At 46.4% G+C, this 27,147-nt stretch overlaps 1 protein-coding gene across 16 annotated transcripts in view; it reads right to left on the reverse strand.

Annotated features, from left to right (window-relative positions):
* Positions 1-27,147, reverse strand: part of HDAC4 (histone deacetylase 4) — a 248,512-nt gene that overhangs the window by 162,199 nt on the left and 59,166 nt on the right. Inside the window, exon 1 of one of the 16 annotated variants that reach the window (XM_013178698.3) lies at positions 9,475-10,172. The exons of 7 other annotated variants lie outside the window; for them this stretch is intronic. Coding sequence is in view for 8 of the 9 variants with exons in the window: in XM_048050946.2 (XP_047906903.1) it covers positions 8,781-8,961 (181 nt within the window). In the remaining variant the exon portion in view is untranslated. Of the gene's footprint in view, positions 1-8,780; positions 9,324-9,474; positions 10,173-27,147 lie in introns of those variants that run through there. 8 more of the 16 variants (XM_048050946.2, XM_013178694.3, XM_048050945.2 and 5 more) reach the window with 8 other exon arrangements.

Consider the following 27,147-nt stretch of genomic DNA (forward strand, 5'->3'; position numbering starts at 1 on the left):
CTGACAGTGAGCTCAGGATAAACGGGCACCACGTGGCATCTAAGAGGATATCCCAACCACATTCTTTGGAGTGCATGCATCCATATTTAAAATTAAACTTTTGCTAAGGACCATACAGAGAAAGGAGATGTTTCTGGATCAATGATTCCTGAATTTGTATTTATCATCAAGCAAACAACTACCTTGCCCTCTACGACTGCTTTCTAGCAAAACAATTGTGAATTTGTCTCACAAAGACAAGGAGGAGACCCATTCCCCTTCTCTCCAACCCCAAAACTATCCCACGTTCCCATCTGCTTCAAGGTACAACTGTAAGACACCTAAACACAACAATACTGCACGTCACTGAAACTCTTGAAGACCGGCGAGCAGCCTCACAGCCATCCTCACTGAAGAGCTCTGCTAGTGCACGTCTGATCAGAAACAAATCCAAAGCCTGTAGGAAGAGGAACGGAGTGGTGACAGGACACAGCTACATCAACATTTCACTTCACAGCTGGAGAGGGCTCCTGAAGCGGGCCCCAGGCTGCCGCGCTTGCCGTACTTTCCCACTTCCCACAAGTTTGGTCACAGCACGGAGCACTCTGGACATTGGGGGGATACAGCTCTAACTCAACACAAAATGCCCTCCAGCTCATCTAACACCAGCCTCTAACATGGACTCTTATCTAGAGAACTAGATTAAATTCAGTCCTAAAGCAAGCTTGAAAAACAAAAACCCCACACAAGCTGTATATAACCATCACCACAGCCATCATCACGGGCTGCTCCACCCCACAGAGCTGACCCGTCGCACAGCGCTTGCTCCTACAGCCACAAGCTGCTCCTCCTCCTGCCCCCAGCTCCCCCTGCCCCAGTTAAGGCCGACCGGTGGTCTGCGAGCAAACCTCGTCCCCTGTAATCAGGCTGCTGTCCGCAGGTCGCGGTGAGGTACGCCCCATGAAAGCGCGAGCTCCCCGCTCCGCCTGGCACTGCTCGGTGAGTTATGTGCCGTCTCAGTTACACGTGCCAGCCCACGGCTGTTTCATGGACCTGCTCCAGGCCTCAGAACATCTAGTTTCTTCCTGCTATCGGTATACATGTACCACAGTCACATTAGAAAACGTTTTGCATTTTACACGCAGGTTCTGGGGTTGTTTTGCTGCACGGTGTGCAAACAGCGTTTATCTACGTTACTTCTTGGAAGGTTTTGTTGGTTCTGGTCAGACACGTTGCTATTTCTAAAAACAGACCGTGCACTAACCTCGTAGCCTTGGGACACCAGGTGGGTAAAACGCGATCGCTTAGGAATAAAAGTCTCTGTCCCTGACCATTAAGCACAGTCCACTAGAACATCCTGACTTGCATATTAACGGCCGTGGTGTATAACAACAAGTTAAAATATTAGTAATGAGAATAGTAATTATCATGGATGTATTATTTATTTGTCTACTCATTCGAAATTTACAGAGAAAAAAAAAAGTCTTCAACATTTACAAGAAAGCAATTAAGACAGCAAATGGATTATTTCTCTTTAAACCTATGAGAAAATGCTCAGTGCATATTTCCTCTCTAATTTGTCTGCACTCAAGAATCTATTTTTGGAAATCTCCCTAGACTGTATTGTAGCACCACATGTACTGTAATGGCATTTTAATTAGCCCAGAGAGCTGGAAGATGCACTATGCATCCGAAAGCGAAGCAGCCTAACAAAATGAGAGCATCCTTCTCTTCCCTTCTTTGAGATTTACAGCAGCTATCAAGTAGAAATACCAATTATGGTTTCAATTGGAATTGACTGCGACTACTATAAAAATCCGGTGCATCACAACAGCATTGAACAAACCAGAATTGAACAAAAATAAATGCAGTATTTAAGCACTATTTACTCATACTTTAAGGGTGGATGGTAAAAATAAAATGCTGCAAATACCTCCAAGAAGAACAAGGAACCAGCGTAGAGGAGACAATAAAAGAAAAGTGTATTAGAGCTGGGCTCTAAATATGTTAGCGTGTGGCCTGCAACCATAATCAAGAAGCTACATGTGTAGATGAAAGCCGAACCAATCCTGTTTGTGGGGTTGTTTTTGTTTTATTGTTATTTTTATAAGATCCAATGCCCAAGTCACCCACCTTTCATTGCCAGCGAGTGGCATAATGCATAAACACCATCAGCAAGGTCTTGTATATATTTAATTTGCCATAATTCATCCTTCTTACTTTTGACGCCGTAGAAACTAGGTCAGGCTGATGTCCGTCTCAGTTACAGAGGAGGCTGACATGCATGGGATCACAGCCCTCGTGTCCCTGAGAGCCCCGGTCTCCCCAGGGACATCAATATGTCCCCACGCCGTGTGGAAGATGCGCAGCGCTCCACTGAAGCCAGCAGCAGGCCGCAGCGCTCAGCAACTCGCAAGCAAGAATTATGATGGGTTTTTTAAGCTTTCTTTAGCATTATAATCCACATGAATATTTCACAAGAGTCAGAAGACACTCAGGCGTAATGTCTACAACAGCCTTGCACTGCTTTCCTCCCCATCCCCAGAACCCAGCACAAGAGAAATCCAACAGATCGCACTTCAGTTAACACCAAAGTAAAAGTAACACTCGGAAACAGCTAGCAAGAAAAACAGCCTTGAAAATATTACTCGGAAGTCATCCTAGAAGCCAAATACCGTAGATGTGATAGAACAGGAAATGCTGTGGTCCTCAAGGTGTTTACAGATCAATATCCAAATGACGATACGCTATTTTTCAGAAACCAAATTGTACAAGTATTGTGTTCTACTTCCCACACCATTATTTTCCTTAATCCCTTGCAGTGGGAGGATAACAACTCCTACAAAACATGACAATCTTCAGTCTCTGATGGATCGATCTGCTCAGAATTTGAAAGAAATGTACTTTTGGAAATCAACTGTAATAAAACTATTCTTTACATGTCAATGCAAGTGATCTAAGGTCTGCGGAAACCTATCCATTAGGTCGAAGAGACAAAGCTTAATAAAGTAGCCTGGCACGACTGCAGCAAAAAGGAACATCGAGCCATTACAGTAGGCCTGCTTCCTCTTTTGGGGAGGAAATGTCAGACACCCACCCCCCCCAACTCAGCAACTCCCCATCCCCTAAGTAAATGCAGCATCAAGCGAAGCAAAAATACCAGCGAAAGAATTACCATGCAAAATGGCATTTACAGTTTTGATACATACTTTTCCTTTTAAGCAAAAAATATCCATGTTTACTAGTTTTTCATTCCATTGTTCTGTAACAAGTTTCAAAACCAATCGGTGCACAGTGATTAACCACAAAGTCCAACTTTGGACAAGACCAAGCAGACCCTCGCACTAGACGCAACCAGGCCTACTTGTTGCACGTCAGTAGGCTGCACGGTTACTTGGTCTTACAGGTCAAAACGCAAGACAGAAGACCAAGAAAGAAAACAACCAGCTCCTGTTCAACACCAAGCATTCCCCTAGGTCAGGTAGCCTACCATAAAGCTGCAAACACCAGCCTTTCAGCCATTCACAGAGGCACTTCTGACTTCGTGAGGAACGAGCACAGAAGATGTTGGAGCTCCCAGTCTCCTCCTGCAGGCAGCCAACCTGAACATCTGCCAGTTTAGCTCTTCAGTTACAGCCAGAAAAGGCTGATGCTATATTTCATACCCACAGTCACTGCCAAGCACACGATACCAGGAAAGCACAACGTCAGAAATTCAGCTCTGTTTTAGGCTTATCTCACCCAACCATGTCCCACAGCTCTCTCCCCTGCAGCCAGCATCAGAAGGTCTTTGGTGTTGTCCATCCAACGCCCTCACCCGCTCGGCAGGAGCTCAGGATTTCCACCGCACTCCGGTTACACGGCATGGACAATAAAACTGGAACGCACGTGGCTGTGTCCCTGTCCTCAAGGTGGGGTCTGCAGGATCCCACTATGTCCTGGCGCGGATGTCCCTGGCTCTGCGAGCAGCACCTCATCTTTCTGGTACTTTGGCACAGCACTGCCCCATTTTCCCAGCCCAGTCTGATAGGAAGTCGACTACTAACAACTCCAGACATGAGGAAAATTGTCCCAATACACCTGTTCCTGAATATGCCATACTGTTCCCTACCAGCTTTAGACAGTCCATATATAATATCTTAATGTCAATTAATGTACAGATTTCTAAAATTTGCACGTCAGATATTTTTAAATCCCAGAGGGAAGGGGGGAAAAAAAAAAAGAAAAAAAGACTACCATTTCAAAGCATCTAAAAGTAGATTTCACTTTCACAGACTTGGTGGAACAGCAATTTCCCTGCTTGCAACGAAGGAGCTGAGACTACGCTGTTTATTACTATAAATATATTCATAGATATTTTCCCTGGCACGAAGCACTTCAATTTTAAAGGCAAGAGATTCATCAGCTCTTATGGATAGCTTCATCCCTACTGCTTTTATTCTGTCAGTGAGCACACACGCCTGGCAAGAGTGGAGGAGGGTACAATCTGCCACCATCTGCAGGGTGCTATCCATCTGAAAAGGTGACTGTCCTCAAGAAATTAGCACAGTCCAAGTATTAAACTTCACTAGGGAATATTATGTTCAACCAAGCGTCTCTTTCGAGGACCGTTCTGCAAAATGTTCCCATTCCCTGTTAACTGTACAGTGTTGGGTTTTTTTGTTGTTGTTTTTGTTTTCAAGTCTTAACACAGCTTTTTACCAACCAAAAGTGAATAAAATTTTCCATTCTTCTAGATACCAGGAGGAGGCAAAGCCAATATTCCATAATCACTGACAAATATTCCCACAGGAGATCCCTGTTACCAATGCAAGGTGCTTAATCTACTGAGACAGATGCCATGAACTTTAGCACACTAGAAAAAGCAAAATCCACAGGACTTCCTTCGCATTCAGCAGGAGAGGTGCTGCTGGCACCCAGCCATTTCACAATCATGGACTATTCAGAGCATAAGAATTCACACTTGATAGCTACAAATTCACAGATATAATGCCACCTTAATCAAAACTAATATTTAAGCAGGTTTTAAAAACTGATTGGTGTTACAAAAATGAAGCGAGGGGAAAAAAAAACTTGAAATTATCTCCAATTGTCAGCAGGAGGAGACCTATGAAGCACATTTTAAAGACAGGAGAGAAGGCTGAATAACCGGCTTAATTTTCCCTTCTCTCCGGTTGAATAAACCGTCAGGAAGACATCCAGATGAAAGATAGCCTGGGTCTTCTGCGGGCTTGAATGAGGCTCCAGCTCCTACCCACACGCTCCCAGGATAGCATTGTGTGTTCGTAGTGGTCCTGAAAGAAAACTTGCAACAAACTGAACGCTCTTACAAACACAGAAATCGCTGGGTGCTGGGGAAATACACTCACCATTTCACTTCGGCCAGTGCCAGAATCATTTCAAAGTACAACTTCATCCCCACTAGTCCCAAAAACAAACTACAAAACCAGGAAGACCACACCATATCCCCAAGTTCAGCTCACCTGTGCAACCGCTTATTTCAATTTTGGCCAGCATAAATTTGCTCACCTAAAGAAGTGAACTAACGAGTCGTATTGCATTCACTATATTCAAGCTGATGAGCTACCAAGTGGGGATGAGGCTTGCCTCTTTAAAGAGAAGATGAACTGTATTTTACTTGCACAGAACGGCACGGGTTTCCTTCCTTATCCCAGCCCTGCATTTTGTCAGTGCACACGCTGCATAAGACTTGTCCACAGAACTATTTCCATGGCAGTGTGTGTCCAAAGGCTCTGATCATTTCCACAGCAGAAAAGGGAAGCAATAACAATTACCCAGCAACCCATTACACTAAGGCTTTCAGAAAGCAGAACGACCTGGGGAAAATTCCTGGATGGAGCAGAGGGCAGGGAGAAAAGAGGCAAAGGAAACTGATGCTCGGGCCCCTCCCTGCCCGCTGCTGGCAACAGGACCCAGCTACGACTGCGCTGCTAACCAGATGCTTTCTCGCCTTATGAGCTGCAGCTCCTGGAGTGGATGGCAGAATTGGAAAGGGCAGAGGGGAAAAAGAAAAAAAGGAGACTTTTTCGTTGAGGAAAATAAATACGGAGACATGGAAACAGATCCGTCAGCGAACAGAGGAGGACTTCGGTTTGATAGAGCTGCTGGGTCCCAGGTGGCTGTCAGCGTGCCCAGGAATTGAGGCTTCAAGTTTCAACCCTTCAAGTGCTCCATCAAGCCTCTCTTCCACAAAACAAGAGCTGAAATACTGGGGAAGACCCCCACACAAGTAAAAATATCCCTCAGAGGTCTGAAAGCTGCTAATCAAAGGCAGAAAACAAACAGACAAGAAAAACCAGCAAGCTCAGGCACTTGACATGCACCTTGACGGAGACCAACTATTTCTGAAGCTGGAGAGACCCCGAGGGGGCTTCTCTCACCTTCTACTGCTGCACACCTGGAAGCAAGGCTCCCCAGGCTTGGAGAACGGAGGGCAGTACCATTTGTTTTAACCCAGCTCCTTCTGTTTCCACATGCATCCAAGAGGGAAATTTAGGACTACCCATCCTGAGGGGGATGAGCCTGCTTCCCACCCCCCCAGCGTTGGGGCTAGCTCCACAGCAGCTGAAAGGAAAACCTTCCTTGCTTCTACCTGTTAACTCTTTTATCCATCAGATCAAATATTCCACCCTAAGAACTTGTAATTAACGATATATTTAAATTGCAGCAGGCAGGGACTTGGCTTGTACCATGCTAAGTGCCAGAAGAAGGGCCAGCATGCACGCATCATCCCTGGGCACCTGCTCTTGCAACTCGACCTTCCCAAGAGATCTTACCCCATGCGATCCATCCTCCACATTCAAGTCTGTTAGTACAGATTGAAATCTGGCCCTCACCAGCGAAAAGCCCTTTTGGTCAAACATTTTAAGGATCAGAAACGAGCAGCCAAAACTGCAAGTCAGCCTGAGCAGGGTGAAGGCAAGAATGGACGTTGTTCACGTGTTCAAATCCCTGCTCTCAAAAGGGGAAAAGGACAAGTTTTGTTTGCTTGCTCTGCTCATACTTCCAAAAGGTGTGCATAAAAATTTAAGAAATTGGTGTACAAAGTTTAGACAGTTACTTCTGTTCACTCATGTAACAGATCAAAGTAGCCTCTGCCAGGAATACTCCAGCGAGGAAGAGCTGCAGTATCACGAACATGCAAAGTAACAGTCTGTGTAAAAGCAGCCAATGCTAATCTCTGGGTTTTTGCTCCTAAGAACAGAACAGGGTGACACACTTTCACCTGCTATTCCGTACGCTCCAGGATTAGGAAGTAGGACGTTAGTGACCGAGATTTTCTGAAACAAATCACGACACCGCAAGCACCATCAGTGAAGGAGCTCCTGTTCTACAGATTACGTACCCGATTCATGGTGCTGCTCTGGGGGAAGCTGCTGCTTGGCTCCCCTAAAAGTTACCAATATCCACAGTGCAAAATCCTTCCCAAACGTGCTGATTCTGGACAAAACAAAGACCACATCCAGCAAAGGGCAGGTGTTTAAACAAAGTCGTCGGTTAAACTTGGAGATTACCCTAGAAGTACATGAATAAACCGCAAATAAAACACAACGCACTCGATGGAGAACAGCTGTGCCCAGTGACCATGCTCCGAACTGCAAAACTGAGCTGGCTCTTCGCTCTAAAAATAAACAAACCGACCCAAGAAAAGCTCCGAGGAAGAGAGCTTATTTTTAACGGAAGGTAAGAACACAGCAATCAGAAGCATTCATCCGAAAACTGCCTCGCTTTAAAATACTCAAACTAAGCTCTGTCTGTGGAAATTACCATCTTTATATCAGAGCCATGAAGACACAGACTTTGTGGACAGCACTGGATGGAGGTGGAGAAAGCCAATTAGACATGTAAAGATGTATCTGTCTGTACTCATGCGAGAGGAGGACTGCAAAGGACATTTTATGCTGTCATAACACTGACAGCAAGAACAAGCCTTTTGCTTATTGCCAGAAAGGCAGAAATCCCATCAAAGATTTTAATGCAAGTGCTCAGCTGAATTTTGGCATTGGTTTACCCATGGAGTTCAGAGCAGAGCTGCTCCCAGCCGGCTCTCTCCGTCTCACACCAGCACCGCAGCACGTCTTCCCAGTGGTCAGGATCATGCGGGGTCTCGTTTTGGTTTTTGATTTCACAATATTTTAGGCAGATTTGGACACACAGACCTGTTCTAAGTATTTCATGTTTTCTCTTATTGCGTTCATCGCCAGCACACACGTTTGGCAGTGATTTTCAGCCTCGTTCCATTAACTCAGGGCAAGGTCACGCAGCAGGTAAGGAATACACAAGTAGCACTGCTCCAGCACTCTCTGAAAACATCACTTGCCAACAGAAAAAGCGTGACTTGTTCTATTTCACAGCCACTGAAGGCCAAGACACCCCCTGAGCACCGGCTCATCTTGTTGAAGGTGGCTCACACTGCAAGCCCATTTTTCTCCCCCAGCTCGATAACCAGCCCCAAGGCAAAAGCTGGGTCCCTGGAATGATGGGACCTGCTTGCTTTCTCCACCTTGCTTGCGGATTTTCTGCTCCCAACAGGATACCCTATTTTAACTGCTGGTGGTACCCCAAACCCTGCTAGATGTTGGAGAAGGTGCTGGGAATTACTCAAAGACGCCTTTCTGGGAAGGAAAGAATACACTCATGGCCAGCTGAAATGGCACAAGATCTCAGGAGCACAGAGACACGCTGCTGGGCATTCCTCTGTGTGGCATTCTTAGCACCGCTGATTGTCATCCACCAGGTTACCACTGGCTTCATCCCGCATGCTTCCAGCTCTGACTTACTGCCAAATTCAGGCTGTTCCGCTGCCACAATTCCTTCTGCTCTCCACACTCTCCACGAGGGAAGCCTCTCCTCCCACTCCGCTGAGATCACGCGTTTCAGCACGTTCACGTTGGAGGGACCTGGGACACAGGTTCGTGCTTGGATAAATAGTGTGTGCTTCCAGCCGTGCAAAGTCTTCATCCTCAGTCTTCAAAATGCTGCATTTCTTCTAAACCAGCGGCTGAGACTTTTCTGGGTTGTAATAATATTATTCTTGTGAAACTGAGAACGCTCACAGAAACTGGCCTGCACTTTGGGGAGAGACACCGGTGTTGTGAGAGCTCCCAACGTCTAACCTCAGCGCCTGCTCTCATTCACTCTGACCATGGGAAAGCAACGGAAAGCTCTGGCAGAGGAGAACCTCGCCATTGCCACGCAAAAGGTACAATCAACGACAAGTCTCTCTCACCCAGCATTGTTCCAATAGCTAGCCAATACACGTGATTTGCTACGGTAAAAACTACCTTACACTGAATTAAATACATTAACGTGAGAAGAGCAAGTTTTGGAGAAGAAAGCTCTAACCCCCTGTCTGTTCAGTAGCCAAGATGAAACGAGTCCCTTTTACCATGGGATCAACCCAAAACTCTGGGCTTTGCATACGTTCAAAATGATCTCTGGGCATGCAGAGGTAATGTCGTCCCTCCCTTTTACCTTAACGCCCATGCTCCTCAGGGGCCAAGCACAACCAAAACGCCCACCCAGCCGCTGGTTACGGCGATGAGCAACTGCAGAAGCCACGTAACTTCAGCATCGTGCATTGATTTCTAGAACAACAACTGCATGGAAGCTCAGGATTGTTCTGTCGTAGCAGAACTCTACTGAGCCAACATCTCCTGCTCACCAGAGCTATCCGAACGAGTGCAGAGGAGCACTCCGTCACAATCACTAGAGGGCAGGGCGGCGGGGAGTGCTTTTAAATTAAAAACTGATGGCAAAGGCTATGGGGGTCTAGCCATCCTCTGCCCAAAGTACAGCTGCAGTTTCCCTCCCTATCCCAAAGGGAGGACTTTCAGCAGAAGAACAGCAGAAAACGAGTCAGGACTGTAGCTCAGGCACTCCCTTACTTCCAGCCTCCCTGGGGCCCACCCGACAGCCCTGCAAGAAACCACGCACAGTTAGCGAGACCCCAAGCCCCTCGGCTGCCACGGGGTGGAAGACACCAGGGTGCAGAAAACACTGACCCCAGCACTCAAAGGGACCAGGGAGATAGCACAGGGACTACCAGGAGGGAGCCTGGACCAGGCCAGGTCCCAGGTAGTCTCCCCAGGGCAGCATCAAGGAACCACCAAACACCTGCAAAGGGGCTTCTCTGAGCACCCAGAGCTCTTTTTAAAGATGGGTATCAAGCCAGGAGGGAACAGAGACTGCAAATAAACTGTAGGAGAGCACACAGGGTATGTGTGATTTTTTTTTTTTTTTTTTCAGGAATTGTCTAGCTGTCATCCTTCCCCCACCCCACGTAGGAAAACCATTAGGCACAGGCTGCATGCTGTGCAGCGGTGCCACGCGGCTTTATGAAAATTAAGTCTCCATTCCCAGCTGTCGTGGACAGACTCCTTCCACCCCAAAGAGCTTGTGAGACATTTCCACTCACCCAGCCGACGATGGCACTGAACGGCTTCAAACAAGGAAAAGGCGTGCTAACTTTTAACAGCAAAACGTGCCAAGAGGAATTCACAAAAATTCTATCCTGTGCCGAAGTTTCCATGACAAATGTGACAAAAAGAAATGAAAAAGCATGTTAACAAGTATTATTTGCCCATTCCTTTCGAGCCCGTAAGCTTTTAATTGCAACTTAAAGTCTCACAGGGGACTACAAAGCAAGAGAGCCAAACAACCCCATGGACTGCATTTGCGTAAATGCCACAGGCACCTGGATGTGCACAGTGCACGAGGTCTGTCCAGAGACCGTGGTAATGACATAATAAGAAAACTCAGGAGATTGTTAACATCTAGGTGAGCTCTGAAATCCGTGAGGATTTCTTTGAATGCAGAATCAGGTGACTGCCTGATGAAATATTTTTCATGGGTTGCAAAAGAAAAAAAAATGATAAAAAAATGCTCCGTACAGGTCTGTTACAGCAGGAAGAGTATTTGCTGAGTGCTGGTGTGTCTGATCCCCTTCTCAACCAAAAGCTTTACTCAGCCTGCTCAAACACAGTTGCCAGGATTCACCTTCATAAGCAGGGAAATTATGCAGACAAACCGAGGGCAGCACAGTGGAACCACCCAAGCACCATGAAAACAGGAACGTGCTCAAAGTCCAGAGGAGCAGCTGCAGCAGCCCAACTGCCCACGTACCACCTGCAGACTTCTTGGGTCGTCCCAAGGGCCCTTCCAACCCTTCTCTCCTTCCCTCCAGGAGGAAAAAATATACATACATCCCCTGCCTATGTACATATATTCCCTAAAAATACATATATCCCCTGCCTTAAAAACTACATATACCCCATCCCAGAAGTGAAACGAGCACGTTAGTTTCAAAGGAACTAACCTGATGATGATGAGGCACGACCAACATTACGGTTTTGATCTAAAAGTTCGCTCCACGTTTAAGCAAAACGAAACACTGATTTACGACCGCTGACAACACCGGGCTCCGGGCTGCGCACACGTTGACAGGAGATGCTGCAGGTCAGGCCGGGCGCAGCCAGCCCGTGCGCTGCAGCGCCTGAAGCCAGCGCCGCCGTAACCTGATAACTGCTACCGGAAAGGCAAGCCGCACTATCGGAGCTATAGAGAGTTTAACAAACACGTACCCCACCACAAGCAGGAAATTAAAAGCCACAGCTAAATAAAACAAAGAGTGAGAGTTGCAAGCAGTGCAATAAGCCTACTTGTAAAAACAGCGATGCCAAGAAGTGTCATCATGCTTAGTAATCAAAAAATATCTGAAAAAAAAATCAAGGCTTTTTTTTTTGTGTGTGTGAAGTCATTTCTGTTTTCTTATATTGGTTTTTATTTGATGTCTGCAAGCAAAAAAATCTAAATCGAGATACTGCTTAAGATACTCCTCATGGCACCATTTTGTCAGGAGTAATCAGAAAAAAACGGATTTCAGTTGTTTTTATTTGGCTTTGATTTTTATTTTGTTTGTTTGTTTTTTAATTATCTCCCATTTCTCATACTAAAGCCAGGGCTGCAGCAAGTTGCTGAGCCCCAAACAAAAGCCAAGCTGCACCCCCCCCCGAAAGCCAACACGTGCCTTGGAGCTGCTCCCCAGCCATGGGGTCCTCTTCGCGTGGAAGGGAAAGGCAACAAAAAAATCCAGCCAGTGGGGGAGTGGGGAAATCAAAATTAATTGCTCACACCCCATTGAAACAAGGCGATGTCTGTTCCTGGAGCTGCAGGAGGCCAGCACCTTTGCTGCTGATCCCATGGCCCAGCAGTGCGTGGAAGGGGCAATGCCACCAAAACCTACCCCAAAGCTCCACAGGCAGGACAGCGGCCTGAGAGCGATTCCACGTTTAGGGAAGCCACTAAACCAACTTCGTGGGGCAGGAGGGAAGCGTGTGGGAAGACGGCAGCTTGAAACCAGCAGATGATCAATTGGGAGATGCTATAAAAAGCACCAGAAACCCTGTGCTGGTGCGACCAGAGGTGCCCGTGCCAAGTCCTAACGCTAATTCCTCTCCCGTGCTGTTGGGACCCCACCTTCCGCATTTACTTCTGACAACAAGATTTGTCTGCAAAAAAGCCAGATAAGAGTCTCTGTGTTACACGTCTGGCTCTGCTCAACAGCCACAAAGATGAAAAGGCTCTGAAGTAGGGCAGAGCGGATAAAATAACCCGGTCTTTGTGAGGCAGCGATTCTCTCCCTCACCAGCGATGTAAGAGTCTTCGGAGAGGAGACGTATGCTGCCTGGAGTTATGATCTAAGATTTTTAAAGAATATTTTTGTTTAACGCAAAACTGGCCTTGAACTCTCACTCTGCATCAAGATACAAGTAAACTTAAAAGTAACACCTTTCCTTTATACTTGTTTTTTAAGGTCTGTAGCTACAGCAAATCGATACTATACGCTGCTGCTGTTCACTTATGGTCTATATGAAAGAGCACGTCTCCAGAAGAGGATGCTGGGTATTGTAAAATTGTAAGATTGCAAAATAGAAGGCTTATTATAGAGAAGACAATGCTGTCACACCAATTAATACAAGGAAGGATGCATGCATGCCTACCAATTAATTATGTGCATGTATATATACAGCCACTGTCGTACAAAGACAAATATATCTGGAGACGTTTGACTCTGAAATATCTCTCTGTAAGCTTTTTCCTCTCCTCTTTTACATGGGAAAGGGCGACTGTAACGTGGCAGTTTCCTTAGATGGTGGGCTCTGGGTTTCCCACTGCACAGCTGCCTTCCTTGCTGGTGCCAACAGCCATAGCAAGAGCATGCACTGTAAGAGCACCGCGGATCTTGTGCGCCGCGCAGTATTAGCATGTGATCCCACCTGTATATGATTTAAAACAAACAACAATAAGAGATTTCACACTTTGTGAAGTTACAAACGGAAGTCCCCATCTGCTTTGGCTGCATTTTCCAGCATTTTGTGCATCCCTGAAGCTAAGAGCAGCACTGCTCCTCCAGAGGCCGCGACAGCGCAGTAACCCAGACCAGCCACAGCAACCCGTGGCTCCCCCGAAGACCCACCCTGGCCCCCATTTCAATACACTGAGCAGACAACTAGTAGGAATTTTTCATCCTTTGTACGCCACCTGCAAAGCAGCAGCTGAAAACACTTGACATTTGTCAAGTCTGTTTCTCTGTATTGGATTCCTCCTGTGCTGCATATGGTTTTCCTCTTCTTGAACGGAGAGCTCATCGCGGCACAGCCAGCCTGACCGCCGGCGACGTGCTGCACGTGAAGAAGGAGAGGACCCACGCTGAAGGCTCTGGACAGGATTTCAGCATGGTGACAGCGAGCTCACACACCAACAGGCCAGAACACAGAAACAAGTCCCAGTTGCGAGCTCTGCACCAGCCAACACCCAAACCCCACATCTAATGCAACTTTGACCAACAGGAAAATTGACCAACAGGAAAAACCTTTGATTTGCCACTTACCCAGCACTGCTCTGCCACTCAGACCCCATAGGCAAAGCAAAGAGAAGCAAAGAACAACCCCAGTTCGTGCAGCTCTTACCCTTTCCCGGCTACAGACCTCGTGGTTTGATCCCCCTCTGCTGCACGTTAAGTCACTGAGTAATGCAGGAGAAACTCTCGCTGCTTTACCTCAAATTACTCCTCGGTATCCAAGGCATATCCATTGACAGCTTTCTCTGAACATACTGTTCTCAATCTACAGTTTAAAATTCATTTGTGCCCCTACATCGTTGTCATCCTGTATGCCCGGCTCCGGAATACATGGGGATTGACCTTTTCAGATTTACATTTACAACACGCAGAGTCTCTGGGAGCTCTGTTACAGAGAAAAACGAACCGAGTGGAATTTCTGGAATGGTGACTGGACTACTGATGTTTCCTAGGGCAAAACACTTACTGCGTGTATTCCATCCAGCTCACTAATACCCTGGTAAACAAGAGAAAAATGAATGACAAAAGCAACTTAACTGGCTGGAATCTTCTGAAAGACGGAAAACAGACTTCCATGTCCCCCACACAAAGGAAAGATGCCTCGGTAGTCAGTGCTCAAGGGTAACACAAACAGTGTTCCAAGTTAAGAATGCAAAAATAATAGTAATTAATAATAATAATGCAGATCATGAATTGTATTTCCAAATGAAAAAGGCCAGGCTCTTCCAGAAGTGCTGCACCACGTATCGAGCCTCATGTTTCTCCTTTTCTTTCGCAGACACCACTGCAGATGCCACCTTTATCCCCAGGGTGTACCTGGTTCGTGCAGACACCTTCTATCGAGCTGCCTAGTACCTCCCCCAGCCTGGAGCTGGCCCTTCTCTTCACCACATGCTTTTCCTGAAGCATCAACTACTCATAACATATGCTCAGACCCCAAAACACTGGATTTACCAGCACGGCCCTGCTACCTGACCTTGTCTGTACAGTCACCCGGCATCGCAGAACCAGATTTTTCAGCTCAGTTTTCAGGTGTGGCGATCCTTCTCACCAGCAGAGTCTTTACCTTTAGGCTGGACTACTCAAAGTATCACCGCAATCAGGTCTCCTCGGTCCTAAAGCATCCTCATCCAAAAATGCTACCAGGAACACAAAATAGAAGACACCATCAATACTAATAAAGTTATGGCATGATGGGATTTTCTCTCCAAGGGAAATATCCTCTTGGCCAGTAACCTTACCAACTGCAAGTTAAAGCTTTTGTTACGTGTGCTAGCTTTTGCATGCTGCTCATTGCAAGAAGAGACAGCGTGCATTTAAGGAACAGCAGCATCACCAAGCATCTTCTCCACGGGTTCCCTAACCCAGATCTGCCACCTCACTCTGTATTTGCCACCCTGCAAATCATCAGTCTCTTATAAAACATTCAGCTTCACGTTGTTCTCCCTTCCAAAAAGCTCACCTGCAATGCATAAACGAATGGGTGATTTTTAAAATATTTTTTTTATCTAATTACCAGCACTGTTTTGAGCAAAATACACTGTGCAGTACACGTACGGCACTTTTGTACAAGTCAGAAACACCCCGGTTTTTTAGCAATATTTTCTAAACTACTGCAACACAGTCTGTTCATTCTGTCCTCCATCGATACAAACTATTGATCAGTGTCACCACAAAAAATCCAGCAAATACGTAAAGAGAGAGGAGAAGAAATTGAGAGCTGACTGCAAAGGAGGCAGCTCGGTGCCCTCACGGGGCAGAGAATATCGGCAAGCACTGTGAAAGGGGAGCAGGGGACAACGCAGGACTCCAGGAAAGGTGCAAAGCACCTGGGAAATGGGACACAGCCAGGAAAAAGCACACCCTGACAGTGCTGCCTGGGGCTGGAAGCCTGCTCGCTTTTAGTATTTCTTTGGAAGCTTTACCTGTGAAAGGAGAGGGAAGACAGGTTTATGGTATTTGCTTTGGAGCAAATTAGCCAAGCAAGTGAGAGCCATCAGCGCAGCTTTGCCGTACTGGGGAGGTGATGACACAGGGACCAGTAGGTACCACAGTCCCTGCCCTTCCCAAATCAAGCAGCAAGGCAGGCTCTGAGCGTTTTTCTGGCAGGTGAGGACAGGCACAGCTCTCACAACCTGAGCGGCACATCCTGATAAAACACCTGGGGAAGAAGCAGCCTTTAAAGCATGGCTGACCTTCTCTTCCAAAGAAACGAGAAACTGCAGTACACAGAAAAAAAACACATTATCTGCGGGCTGCAAAGCTATTTCACTCATTCTCAGATTGTAATTACCACCACAAAGCCCATATTTGATCATCTCTGGCTAACTGGAGCAAACAGAAGCGTTTTACATATGGGAATCCCACTGAAAACAAACCATGGCAAGCTTGCACAGCTGGTTAACTACACAACAGTGCAGCGAGGGATGTCTGGAAATAACAAGGAGAATGCAAGATGCTGCCCATAAGCAAGGGAAACCCATTTTGGGATGTCCAGAGGGATGGAAGGGGAAAAAACAAACAAAACACAACACACACTCTGTCTAGGCCGCTACAGACTTCAACCCATAGAAGTAGTATTTGGAAGAATTAAAAACCACCCACAAAAACATCCTCTCGTTTTCCTCCTGGCTGAAGCTGCACCTCGCGTTGCAATGTACGTGACCTGGAGCGACGTTGCTGACTCTTAGACGGGGGCCTTGGGCTCACACCAAAAACCAGCTGTGTACCAAGCAGACTGTTCAGTTCGGGGGGCTGGGATTTCCAGAAGTTACAGGACTCCAAGTTTTCTGCAGAAAGTTCATGCTGTGATTTACATTGGAAATCGTAGTTCCCGATGTTTTCACAAAGCCTTGGGAAAACACCATCCCCGCAAAACGCAGGACAACAGTTACAAGATTACAATTACCAGATTAATACAAGAGTATTAGAAACACTACACACATGCCCACTTTTTGCTAAATGCTTTAAAAAAAAAACAAAGTCACCTAAGAGCAAGTACACAGCTTCACTGAGTCCTCCCTCTCCTGAGTTCCCTGCGATTGAGCTGAAATGCTTCACAGCCACTGCTCAGAGCCATTTCACTGGTCTGGCTTCTGCTTCTTCACCGTGGACTCGGTGTCTGCAGCTAAAACCTGCAGTCACTGGAGAAGATCCGAAGCCTGGAAGGGGTGAAAGCTTTAGCGAGGTCAAGAGCTGAATTACTGCAATTAAAATCCTTCAGTAGTAACGCGGGATCAATTAAAGACAGAAAAACTTGCGGTTTTCTCTTCTGTAGCTGCTTGCACCTCCACGCCCAAGAAACTAAAGCGTGTACCAAGCCCACCGCGCCAAGCAGCTCCCATAAATGAAGCTCATTCAACACTTTGTGCAGTGTAAGAGATGTAAGAGTGAGGTGTAATTTGACAGCGCAAACTCCGCTTTGCACTCAGGCTGTAAAGCACACGGCTGGCTGCCGTGGGCACGCGGATTACATTCACGGCTCATACACAACAGGTAATTAAGTCGTGCGAAGAGCTGTGAGGCAGGAAAAGTTAACAAGTTGGACTGTAGCTGAACAGTGAGGCGTCTGCTGTCACTCTTTGAGAGAATGCCTGCAATTAAGGTATGTTAATAATTAAAGCAGACTAAAAAAGCACATAGTTCAATCATTTTCGATGTTATTCCCAGACTCCAAGGCCATCGCCAGGCTATCCATGCTGGAAAGCTGGCTGGTTACTCTAGTACTATTTACTTCTGAATAGAAGCACTTTACCTGAGCTAGGAGGGAAACGACAAAGCAAAGAAGCACAAGCACAAGTGCGTGTGACACGGGCTCCTCGGAGCAGCAGTCCCCGAAAGCCAAAACCTCCACGTGTGGCTTTGTCAGGACTCGTTCCTTCCTCTAAGCTTTGCTCAGATGCACAAGCACACAGCACAAGAGGGCAAATACTGGAAATTGGTTTTGTTTTCCATTTGCTGGGGGAAGAGCTTTACGGAAAGGTTCCTTCTGGTGGACCTTCGATGGCTCTGGAGGCACATGGGCAGCCTGCTCTATGGCACCAGCAGCATGTTACACCAGCTCGACGATGCACACTGCACAAACAACGAAGCCACCTCAGACAAGTCTATTTTCACTCCTTTGGACATCATTAGAAATGCCAGCAATCCCTTACAATACTGTGTTTTTACTACCCATGTAAAATTAGCATTTGTCCTCGAAAGTAGATGCTCTACAAAAAAGACAGAAGGACTTTGAACGTGCAGTTTGGAAACACGCGGATCAATGGGGCTCTTGTTTACCTGCAGTTCAGGAATTTCCCCTTTTAAGGAGGCCTGGCCAAGCTGCCCCCACTCCACGCGCAGACACTCGCTACCTGAGGCCATCACAAAACACGTCCTGAACGTGCATAACGTGGGATGCGACGGCTAAGGGATGATCCAAAAAAAATGCAGGATGCACGACATAGGCGACCACTGCAAGCATGAATGCAGAGACCTGCCTGGAAAAAATGTACAGCAGAAAAAGGAATTAGGAAAACACAGCAGGTGAATTTCTAAACACATGGGGCTTCCAGAGCAACGAGTGGCATGGAAGAGAATAAAGCAGTTTTCATTTCTGTCACCAAGTGTTTCCTCAGCAGATGACGCCTACAAAAAGGAAAGGGGCAGGGTCAAGCACGTGGATATGGGTAGGGACTGAAGGAAGAGTTGCTCTCCCTGAAGTTTCAAAGTAATAAATAAGACTAAGAAGGAAAACTCAAGTTCCTAGTACGACTCAGGGCAAGATTTCACTGTCATTAACTAATACCAAAAATGAAATAATTGCTGTTAAGCCAGAATGAGAGCAAATTCACTGCAAACCCTTTCAGATTCCCAAAAGACCAAGCCTCTTTTCAAGAACTTTTCAAAAATTAAAAAACCCCTTCACCTGAAGTCAAAAGCCAGGCAGAAGCTCACATCGCGCACACACGTACACTCTCCAGCAGTATCCGCCTGCATAACCCACGGGGAGATCAAAGAGCCGGACCGAAGACTCAGCTCTGAAAGCACTTCAGCTGCTGCACTGCCAACACGTAAAAAGGTTTCAGAAACACGTGTAGTTATCTAATAAAATCTAACTTCACCCAGTAAAGCGTCGTAAAGCAGGTGGCACTGGCCTATAGATTTTGCGTTAACTTAATATCGACAGTTTCGAGCCCAGGAGTACTACTTACAAAAAGTTTAAATAAAAAAAAAAATACAACCGAACAGGAAGGTTTTTTCACTGCAAAAGCACTGTGGAGCAACCCAAGGACTCGGAAAGCAGCAAAGAGGAAAGAAAACCTCCTGAAGAACTTCAGCCTGCAGTCTTGGGTTACAGCATGACAACAGCCTGGAGTAGTTAACAATTTCCACTTAAGCTAATAGAAAGATTTAACTTTAATTTCCACTGAACTACAACCAAAAGCTTTCCTTCAGTTTAGGGTGGAAAAAGCACTTCCCCTCCTCCCTTTTCAGCTTGCTCAGGACACAGCTAGGAAAGAAGAAGAGGCACGAAGAAGGTGCCAAAAATTAAGCACGATGTGACTGACTGCAGCTTTCTCTTGGCGCTCGGCTGCCGCTGAGGCAGCTGATCCCTCAGCACAGCCTTTCATTTCCCCACCTGTCGGGCCACACGCTATCACAAAGGCAAACCTAAAACGTCTTTTAGGATATACCTCCTCTCCCCCTGCTCTGGATGTCCCTCCGGCAGCCCTGAGTCCCACCAGTGTCCCGAGGTCCCCATCCACCCGCCTCCCGCCGCACCGCTCTGCTTGTGGGGTGAGGGAGGGCATCGGTGCTGAGTGCCCCCTGCTCACCGAGTCAGAAATGCTCTTCTTTAAAAGCAGCTGCGGGATTAAGACCTGCACTCCCTTTCAATTTCAAGTTTCAAAGCTTGCAATACGAAATGTGGAGAGAGACCATTAAACCGGTCACATGCAGCCTTAAAAAAAAAAAAAAACAGCCCGGCACTATGCTGTTTTTGTAAGTCTTCCCTTCTCCAAGTCCAGGAACGGTCTCGGTCTCTTCAAAGCCTTTTGTAACACGCTGCCCTTTTACTCACTCATTAGCCCTAAGTGCAGCCATTTGCTAATTTCGAAATGCAGTTGTTCATAAATCAAAGTTCAAAAGGTGCTTAAAAACAATTTAGTCACCGCAGCTGGTGACCGTTGATCTTTACAGCTTCAGTAACTTCTTAGCATGGAAATACCCTGCTAACGGAAGCACCCGTCTAGGCATATTACCAAGTAATCTTTGGGTTTGGGCAATATTCTTTGGTTTTTATTAGCCTGCAAAAGCAGGGTGAGGTGGCAAAGTATCGGTGGAAGCACTGGAGACCAAGCAGCCCCTGGGGAGCCGGCGGGACAGGGGCTGCAGTGGGGCTCAGAAGGTGCTTGTCATGGTCAAATTCTCATTTCTTGTGCCCAACCTGAAGAAAGCCACACGTTTACCTCTTAAACAACTGGAATTTGACAATCCCATGCATCAGAGGAGAATTTCTGCTCCTGGGAACTACCTGCAGGTTCCTTCTTCCAGCTCTCTTTAAGCATATGAAAACAGGAAGCTTTCACTCAGAAACCTCAAGAAAAGAAAGATAAGGTTCCCACAGACACCCCAAACACCTCATCCAGCACGTTTCTAACAGAACAGAAGGAATAGCACGGCTGGCAGGACTAGGGAAGTGATTGTCCCCGTGTACACAGCATTGGTGAGCCCACACCTTGAATGCTATCCTCAGTTTGGGCCCCTCACTACCAGAGGTGCTGAGTTGCTCGAGCACGTGCAGAGAAAACCCTGAAAGTCATCTCCAACCTAAATGATCCTATGAGTCAATGCAACATTGCAAAGATAGGTAGGGCCCATTTTCACACTTTTAAGGACTTTTTTTTTTTTTTTTTTTTAAATTATTTCACATTCACATTTTCTCCACAACACTTGAGTTTGGTTCCTCTCCGCTGCAGAGGAATCAAGTACCTGGACAGGAGCACCACGGTAAGCACCAGCCTTGTCCATGTCACAGCTCTGCCATCATAGGATCAGGAGGACCACCAGACAGAACAGTACAACTGGGATATTCAGCTAAACGACGTCTGTCTTTATGAATAGCATATAAAGGAAAATCAGGTTTCTCAGTCACATAATCCACAAGCATGAGCAAATGCAGACCGGCCCTTGCCACGCACTGAACACGAGCTAGAAGAGTCCATCAGGTTAACCCCTGTAGGGATAATGGAGAAGGATGGGGACGGCCCTTGTAACAACTAAAGAAAGACTTGTTTAAGGAAAAATGATAATGTTCAGGCACACAAGGGTTCTCTGTAATGTCTAGGAAGACTGTTTCCTCTCTACCTTCCAGTAATTTTATAGATGCTAAGAACTACCATGCTGTAAATACATGAATGGAGAAAGAAGGTTTGAAAGTACAAGATAGATTTAAAAGTGATGGATATGGGTTTTTGTTTTGGTTTCTGGTTGGTGTTTTTTTGTTTGGTTGGGGACGGAGGGGATTGATTGGTTTGTTGTTTTTTTTTTTTTTTCTGGGGGGAAGGAGACGAAAAATAAACTAATGTGTTCCACTTCTTGGGTCTCAGCCATTAATTATTGCTTATCACTCCTGTGCTTTCCCTCTACAGCCAGCCATCTCCACGCTTCACCTATCTCCTTGCTAGTCTGCTTCAGAGAATTAAAAGCAGATAGATATGAGATCCTTAAGTCCAGAGAAAGAGGCAAGCAGGTCTGTCAGTGCCTATTTCCACAGGGAGGCACTAAGATTGGCCAAAAATGGGACAGTTAAAACCAGCCAAAAGTTACAATCTGCAAGCCCAGAGGAGTCAGAGAGAAAAAAAGAAACCCTGTATGCTCTCTAGTGTTTCATCAACATTTATCGATTTATTTTAAAAGTTGGGTAGGATACGAGTAATTAATAGACTGCCATATGCCCATGTGCTGCATCTGCTACAGCAATTTATTCTTATAGTTACACAGTTCCCAAAGTAATAAAATGAGATAAGGATCAGCATCCTGACACTTGGAAATAAGCTCGTTTCCACGACTGTCAGCAGGAAAGTGGGAATTAATCCCCTAAATTTCATCCTGAAAAAAAAAATAACAGTGAAAGCAAGTCCAATGAAGAAAAAACCATTTGTAAGACAGGGGGAAAAAAAAAAAAAGTGTTTGGAAGAGCAGTGGCCTTATTGCGCTGGCAGGCATACAGCCCATGAGATCAATGTTTTGATGAGCACAAGGACTGGTGCCAGAGGGGGACGGGAAGGAGTAGAAGAGACTTCAATGAGATGAAAGCGTGGAGAGAGGAAGAGGCAGGGAAGTGGTTTGAGGATGAACTAGGTCAGGGGTGGGTTCGGGACAAGAGTAAGCAGAACGTGCTCGCACGGGACACTCAGAGCTGGCAAGGAGCAGGGCCCTCGGACAGGGTTCTGAAGGCTGGGAGAAGCGAGGAAGGAGGGAAAGGGCTGCTCTCACCGGCAAGTTTAACACGAGGTTAAACAAAGGAAAAGGACTTACACTCGTCCTTGCACAAAACCGAGCACAAGCCTTCGTTTGCCAAACTGCTAGGCACACCTTCTTCAAGAGGGCCTCAAAGGAAACATAAAACTCAATATACGTCCGGGACAGCTCCGTAACTATTCAGATCTCTAGCTAGGTATACCAGCAACCTGAAGGGGAGTGCGGAGAAGACTTGGGGGTTTGGGGACAACCTTTTTTTTTTTTTTTGGTAGCACCTCTTTCTACACATCAGAAGCAGGAAGTTGTGCCCCACCACATGGCGGAGTTTACCAAAGGGATTTATTTCTGGGCTCGTGATCCACTTTGAGGTGGGAGCTGTTTCGGCACTGACATCGCCTGGCTGCCGATCCCACCACAGTCACAGTTTCTGGGTCAGGAAGTGAAGGCTTGGTGTCTAGAAGTACAGATAATTCTGGAAGAAGGGAATCCCACATTTGGAGACGTGGAAAGATGATTCTAATGAGTTTAACTCGATTGAAGCCGTTCTTACTTAAAAAGTAATAATTGAATGTAAGGACAAATCTGCACCCCCCTTTAGATAAAACTCATCCCAGCAGCCCTGGAGGGAGGACACAAACACATGCTGCCGCGAAGAAACTTGTCCATACACATGTCTCTGCACCATAAGCCCAAACCGATAGATTCAAAGAGCTCAGCGATAAGCCGGCGTACCAGCAGGAGGGTGCCAGGGGACTGGAAGAAAGACCAGCAACTTCTCATCTCCCACGCTAACCACAGGCTTTTTCCCCAGAGTCTGAGCCTGGACCACTGAACCCCGTTTCAAGAGAATCTGCTCGGAGCCATTGCTTGCACACTTGCCTGGGTCTCGTGTTCCAAACTGTGAACAAAGCCTCTCTTAAATGTGGTTTGATTGACGCAAATCAAGAGCTGAGCGGGTGATTCATAGTTGTCAGACCGTAACACTTGCATAAAAACAGCATGTGGACAAACTTGCTGATGCACTCAAACGATCAGCACATATCATGAAAGGCAGAGCCAAACGCAGACCACTCACAGTAATGTCATTTTTATTCCCCCTTCCTCCCCCCATCAAAAGACAATTTGGATTTTCCTAGGTAACAGATAGCGTCGTAATAAATCTTCAGGCATAAATGTGTAATAAGCATTTTGCTGCACTTCCCTGCAGCTTGGCAGGAAACATTAATATGTCAAATAAAGTCATAATGCAAGTGGCATTCAGGGATAACCCTGAGCCGGTTTTCTGCAGTTTGACAGAAGGGCTGCCCCAGTGCCAGCCACGTATTCTGACCTTTCTATTCCCAGTTTGAGTCTACTCCCTCTTCCTTTATGACAGGCATTTTTCCTTCTTTCTCCTTTCCTGTCCTCTCCTTCCCCTTGAGCTTCACAGGATAAGAGCAGCAGGACTGGACAGACCTGTGCCGGAGGACGGGACCATTTTGCCCTGTCCCATAGAGGTGCATCAGGAGGGAGCCACAAGCAGCACCCGACCCAGCTCCAAGCCACAGCTCTTCGTGCCGTACCCCAAACCGGTCCCACGAAGAGGGCTCCCTGCTTGCCCTGCGCCATGTGCTGGCTCTGCAGAAGGCTCACAGATGTAGATAAAAGACGTACAAAAAGCAGGGCTCCTTCTATACACTCCACACGCCTCAGTGCAACGTAGCTCCAAGAGACACCACGACAAGCAGGCGCGATGCGACTCCGTGCCTTCGCCCACACAGCAGCCCTAAGGGAAAGCCTGCAGCACAGAGCCACGCCACGAGGCGACTGCTGCCATCTCCGGAAGGAGCTGACATGCTTGCACAGGGAGATGGCCGAGTCAGAAGCATGCCCCTATTTCGGTAACGCCACATCTGCCCAAAATTAGAGACTGGAATCCTACCACCACAGCCCCGGGGCTTACAGAGCACTCAGCGAAGTCAGACCGCGCTATACCCCGCATTCGCTCATTTAGTAGAAACAGCACAGATCACAATCCCAGTTCTCCTCCTAGCTGGAAGAGGGCAGGAATATAGGGAACGAGCTGCTAACCCTAACACTACCCACCACACAGAGAGCATGCAGAGAGGCTTCTACCATAACAGCTCATGAAAATGACACCAGTGTGCTCCTGCAAACAATTAGGAAACAAAAGAACACACAAAAACCCTGCCAGCAACACACAAGAAACTGAAGATATTGTTTCATTCTAACCTTTTCACAAACCATTTCAAGACAACTGCAAATGTAGGTGAGAAGATTCAAACGAGCATGACTTCTGAACTAACTCTCACATCCAAGATGCACTTGGATGATGCTCGGGTTCCCGAGGTCCCTAGAACAACGTCTCTCCAACAGTGTGCCTACCAAGATGCCATCTTTTCCTCTGAAGGGCTGGAAAACATCAAGATCTGCCCTGTGGCCTGCACCAAACCGATGCTCTCCAAGCTAGCTCTGCTAGGGTGTCACACCCTATGAACTTTCTCTACCCACAGATTTTCAGTCCACGCAACTGGATTAGAGCCAGTACAAAGTGAACACCTCTAAAACACGTGGCCTGTTTCAGCACCAACCCCTCCGTGCGTGGACGAAGCCCCTGTCACCGCATGCCTGCTCCTTGCTGCCTGCCCAGAGCCCTCCACAAGCTGAACACCGTCCTGCCTTCACCACTGTTGTGTTTAAAGAGTGCTGCTACGCTACATTGAGGATATTTTAAGTGTAAGAACTGAAATTGCTTTCAGCATACCATAACCCTTCCAGCTGGCTCAAGAGGAGCAAGTCTTTGAGGCACTCGAGTTTGACATCTCTCCATTAGCGCAGTTGGGACCAGCCTCAGAAGTGTTTCCACCACCACAGGAATAACAGATCTGACTCACCAAGATGGAAATAGTTAAGCAGAGGGGAGCAGCAAGCAGGGAAGAAAATCTGTCAGAAAGACAACAACGTGAAAGAGCGAACTGCAGCATGTTTAACGCCGCACCGCTGGAGTGGCCACCCCTCCTCAGTCTCTGGTTTAGTCATTATTAAAAAAACACACAAAGCACAAAGCCCTTACGAAATTAGCTGATGAAGCACCGCAGCATGTCACTGGGAAGGAAATTGAAAAGCTAATTTGACTCGACATTTCTCAGTATAAACACCTGCAGTCCCATGTCAGTTTTAAGTCAAGCAAACCCGCCACCGGAGCTGAACATGCCCCAGATCTCCAGGTAGCACAAGTTGCTAAAATAACTGATGCCCAAAGACCTTCCGGCAGTTCATGCTCCAAAGTAAAAGTGCTGGAGACAATGAGGAAAGGAACAGCACTACAACAAATGACTTATCCTGAGATTCAAAAAAAAACTAGGAGCTGGTATTTTTTGTACTTAGGGCCTCCCACCCAAGCTCCCATGAAACTCCCCTGTCTCTGTTTATAAGTAAATAATCTGGCCGGAAGACTTTTTTTTTTTTTTTAAAGTAGCATTGAGTTCTCAACTGCTACAAGCACACCAGTAAGTGCCCGTGCAGTGATGGCAGGATTTTTCCCCCGTTACATTGCTGCCCAAGAATCTGGCAGGATTCAGCTTCAGCTGTGCTCTCCAAACAACAGATCGCTTCTTATTGCGCTGGCCAAGTGAAGAGAGGAAGGGATTTTCAGGCAGGACACCACAAGCAGCTGTCTGCAAGTGTCAACAGCTGGAAGTTGAAGCACGTTCTCCTAAAATAGAGGAGAGGGCAGTGGGAGATCGAGACGTGGAGCACGACAAGGTGACAGACAAGAACAAATAAGTACTTTCAAATATAGTCCCTATGGTAAATTTTAATAGCTCTTGGGGCCTGGGTTTTAAGAAAGCATCAGTGTGACTAACATATTTAGGAAGTCCAGAAACTAAATCTTGTGTTGTTTTTGGCTTAATGCAAGGAATCAGCTTTAATGACAACCTACAGTTAGCTGTAGTAATTTTCTTTCTTATTCATTGACATACATGACAAGACTATCAGCAGGGCTAAAATTAAAAACAAAACATTTTTCCCTGCTGCAAGGATGCTTAAGCATCCATTGACACCTTGTGAAAAGAGACAAAAAAATCTACTTCACAGCAATTCCATCACCTTTATTTCAGTTTTCTCTAATATTTTACATCAGAAGTTTTGTACTTTGCACATCCATGGCCACAGATTTTTCACAATCAAGATTAACAGCTGCGGAAAATGACTGTCAAAAGAGACAATATGCATTGCTATATCACAAAAATGATTTCTAGCTTAGGATAACAGCAAGAACATGCTTGAAAGGAATACTGTAGGGCAATGTGGTTTCTGATTTTTCTCAACATTTTTAGGATTTAACACAATCCAGTTACTAACATGAGAAGTATCTGAATAGATTCAAGATCTTTACAGGGGGTGAAGTGATTCTGAGCTAAACACCTTACCATTTAAGCCTATGCATGGGGTGCAGGGGAACGCCCAGATAGCATTAATGAAGTTCATTGAACTGTTTGAAGTCCTACATCCCCAATCTGAAATGAAGTTTGCGTACAGCATCACCCCTCAATGGCTTCTTCCCTCATTCCCTCCAAATCAAGATGGTCATTATCTCACTGTTTGTTTGCTCCTTTGTCCAATTTATTTATTTATTTATTTATTTATTCAGAGGCTTCGTGCTACCCTGCCCTCCCTGCAAGCAGACAGAGGCTACTCAGGATACTCAGGAGGCTACCCCACCGATTTACCCACCGCATGCCGTTCAGGAATACCACGCCTTCCAGTTCCCCCAGCAGTCCTCCAGACAGGACTAGCATCCTGGTACTCTTATCAGG

The sequence above is a fragment of the Anser cygnoides genome, chromosome 6 (assembly GCF_040182565.1).
Source record: "Anser cygnoides isolate HZ-2024a breed goose chromosome 6, Taihu_goose_T2T_genome, whole genome shotgun sequence".
NCBI classification, from domain to species: Eukaryota; Metazoa; Chordata; class Aves; order Anseriformes; family Anatidae; genus Anser; species Anser cygnoides.